We start from the raw sequence: 2,500 nt of genomic DNA, 5'->3' as shown, positions 1-2,500 counted from the left end.
CAGGCTCAAGCTGTTGGCAGACAGGATGGCCTTGGGTGAGTTGGCTAGAGGGGAAGCGCAGCCCTTCTTGGTCTGGACGGATCATAAGAACCTCAAGTACATCCGTTCAGCCAGGAGGTTGAGCTCACGCCAGGCTTGATGGGCACTCTTCTTTGGCCAGTTTAACTTCACTCTTTCGGACTTGTCCGGGGTCCAAGAATGTTAAGCCCAATGCCCTCTCTGGTCTGTTCAAGGGTCCCGGTGAGAAGGCGTAGGTCGAAGCCATCCTTCCTAAGGGGGTGGTGGTAGAGTCTCTCTCCTGGGACATCGAGAGGAGAGAGGAGGCCGGTCGAAGCCATCCTTCCTAAGGGGGTGGTGGTAGGGTCCCTCTCCTGGGACATCGAGAGGAGAGAGGAGGCCGGACGAAGCCATCCTTCCTAAGGGGGTGGTGATAGAGTCCCTCTAATGGGACATCGAGAGGAGCGAGGAGGCCGGTCGAAGCCATCCTTCCTAAGGGGGTGGTGGTAGGGTCCCTCTCCTGGGACATCGAGAGGAGAGAGGAGGCCGGACGAAGCCATCCTTCCTAAGGGGGTGGTGGTAGGGTCCCTCTCCTGGGACATCGAGAGGAGAGAGGAGGCCGGACGAAGCCATCCTTCCTAAGGCGGTGGTGATAGAGTCCCTCTCCTGGGACATCGAGAGGAGAGAGGAGGAGGCCAGTCGAGGGGTGGAAGTGTCTAACTCTGTCTAAACCCGTTTCCTTCACAGGAGCCCGGCGCTGCGGTCCCTGGAGGAGAGCTGGGGGGGTCCTGGCCCGGACTTCTAGACGAACCAAGGCAGTAGCCAATCGACATTGGATCTCCCCACTTCGCTATGTGTGTGGTTTGTCTACCAAGGACCTGCCTTTCAGAGTAGCCTCTCGTAAATTGGCTCCAAGGTTCAATGGCCCATACCGAATCACCAAGGTTCTGAGTTCGGTGGTTATTAGGGTCATTTTTCCTCATAGTCTTGGTCAGATGCCGGGGCTGGGGCTTCCAGTATCTGGTGGACTGGGAGGGCTATGGTCCGGAGGAGAGGAGCTGGATTCCGTCTCGGGACATCTTGGATCAGATGTTGGTGGAGGACTTCCGCTGGCGCCAGCAAGCAGTTTGTGGTTTGGGTGTCCTTGTTGTCTTAGTGCACATGGTTTTGTTTGGACAGATCGCCATGTGCTCCGCTGTCATTGTAGCATTCACCTCGCCCTCTTCTCATTTGATTAATCATTATCATTCACCGTGCTCACCTCGGTAAAAGGAGTTTTCCCAAAGCGTCACTTACAAGTAAACAGTATCGCTAGGGAACTGGCCGTTTTGAATGTTCAGAGTACATTTAGAAATAAAGTTCGTAACTTAATGGGAATTTTAGCACAATATTCTTGAATCATAAGGGATTTTTAATGATGTTTTAGAACTCTAGAATATCTGAACATCATCTGTACTGTCAATCCCATAATGCCCCATCTTCATCACAATAACCCTAACTCTGACTAACGTTCACGGGAGACTAACTAACTAACTAACTTAACTAAATTCTTTAGTATGTCAGACACTTTCAAGAGTGTAACTATATCCGAGTTTTATCCCATCCATCAGCAGCGAATCATGATCAACTCATCTGAACGATTCAGTGTTTGTTTGCAGGATTCACTTCAATCAGTCAAGAATCAGAAGTCTTTACCTTCGGCACGACTGCGGGACGAATGCTGTTGATCAGAGAACATTCCAGCAGCTGCCCTTCCTAGAACACACACACACACACTGCGGTTACGGTTCATCAGCGCTCATCGGCACAGATTAATAATAATACACATTTCATCAAGGCAAAGTTCTGCTGACAGACCGTTTTCTTTCAGAAATAGTTTAAACTGAATGTCAGTGACGGACTATATAAGCATCAAGTCAAGACAAAGTCGATCATATACATTTATGAGCTTACAATTTTATTTTTAAAACACATGATCTCAAAGTCTGAACAGAAACGATGGAGATCTGAGGAAACACGCAGTGATTTAATGGCACTGGTGTGTGTGATTTGTGTGAACAGATAAATCGCACCTTTCCTTCACTTTTCCATGTGAGGAAGAAGCCGAACTCGTCGACTTTAAAATGGCAGCCGGGCTCGAAGACGAAGGGGTCCTGAAAAACACAGCAGAGGATGAGCGTTATTCTGGACAGACAAACACACGTCATAAAACATGTGACAGGTGTGTGTGTGTGTGTGTGTGTGTGTGTGTGTGTGACAGAAGCCAACAGTATTTAACAGGATCATCACCAGAGCGACTGATATGATCGTTTCATAATCATCTCATCAATCACTGCAGCTACTGTCACCAACCAGCATCATCATCATCATATCACAGTGTGATGCTAACAGCGTTTGTGCTAGTCAAAGCCGACATCACCTGACACTGCAGAAGTGTGTGTATTGCGTTTGAAGAGTCTGACGGTCTGAAAATAGATTCAGCGCTGCATTCAGAAACACAGCA

General features: G+C 48.9%; 1 protein-coding gene across 13 annotated transcripts in view; it reads right to left on the bottom strand.

Moving 5' to 3' along the window:
• plcb4b (phospholipase C, beta 4b) overlaps nt 1-2,500 on the bottom strand; it is a 103,967-nt gene that overhangs the window by 78,386 nt on the left and 23,081 nt on the right. For all 13 annotated transcript variants that reach the window (XR_014200163.1, XR_014200164.1, XM_082147127.1 and 10 more), the window contains 2 exons: nt 2,070-2,150; nt 1,693-1,752 (listed from right to left, as the gene is read on the bottom strand). Coding sequence is in view for 11 of the 13 variants with exons in the window: in XM_082147127.1 (XP_082003253.1) it covers nt 1,693-1,752; nt 2,070-2,150 (141 nt within the window). In the remaining 2 variants the exon portion in view is untranslated. The remainder of the gene's footprint in view (nt 1-1,692; nt 1,753-2,069; nt 2,151-2,500) is intronic.

The sequence above is a fragment of the Leuciscus leuciscus genome (genome assembly GCF_965113295.1).
Source record: "Leuciscus leuciscus genome assembly, chromosome: 19".
Lineage (NCBI taxonomy): Eukaryota > Metazoa > Chordata > Actinopteri > Cypriniformes > Leuciscidae > Leuciscus > Leuciscus leuciscus.
Note: the sequence above shows the minus strand (reverse complement) of the source record. Positions and strands in the feature narration are given on the sequence as shown.